The 455-nt window shown below is 62.4% G+C and overlaps 1 protein-coding gene across 1 annotated transcript in view; it reads right to left on the reverse strand.

The window, feature by feature from the left end:
- Positions 1 to 455, reverse strand: part of EXOC3L1 (exocyst complex component 3-like 1) — a gene marked incomplete at its 5' end in the record, with an annotated part of 7,602 nt that overhangs the window by 5,533 nt on the left and 1,614 nt on the right. Inside the window, 1 exon segment of the mRNA XM_010150652.1 lies at positions 6 to 191. Coding sequence (XP_010148954.1) covers positions 6 to 191 — 186 coding nt within the window.

Raw genomic sequence — 455 nt, forward strand, 5'->3', positions numbered from 1 at the left:
TTGGCCAGGCTGTCGTTGAGCTCCTGCAGGCCACCAAAGTAGGACAGCACGGTCGCCTGGGCACTGGAGAGCCCGCGGAGGTGCAGCTGGGAGAGGATGTCATCCCGGAGGTGCTCCATCATCATGAGCTCTGCGTGGGCTTCCAGGAGGTGCTGCCCACGGAGCAGCTGCAGGGTATGGGAAAAAACTTCCTGGACTGTGGGAGAGAGAGGAGAGATGCCGGGATTGAGCATGGGGAGGCAAGGAGGTCGGCACCGGGGTCATGGGTGCAGGTTAGCAGGGAGACAGTGAGGGGAAGGGTGGGAGATCTGGGGCTCTGGGAATGCTGTGTTGGATCAGGCCCTGGGGAGGCAGCGGCGTGTCCATCCACAGAGACTTTCCAAACCCAACCGGCAAAGCCAGAGCGACCTGCTCTAGCTTTGCTGCGGAGCCCGGGGTTGGACTGGAGTTCTCCC

Source organism: Eurypyga helias, unplaced genomic scaffold (assembly GCF_000690775.1).
Source record: "Eurypyga helias isolate BGI_N326 unplaced genomic scaffold, ASM69077v1 scaffold21814, whole genome shotgun sequence".
Taxonomy (NCBI): domain Eukaryota; kingdom Metazoa; phylum Chordata; class Aves; order Eurypygiformes; family Eurypygidae; genus Eurypyga; species Eurypyga helias.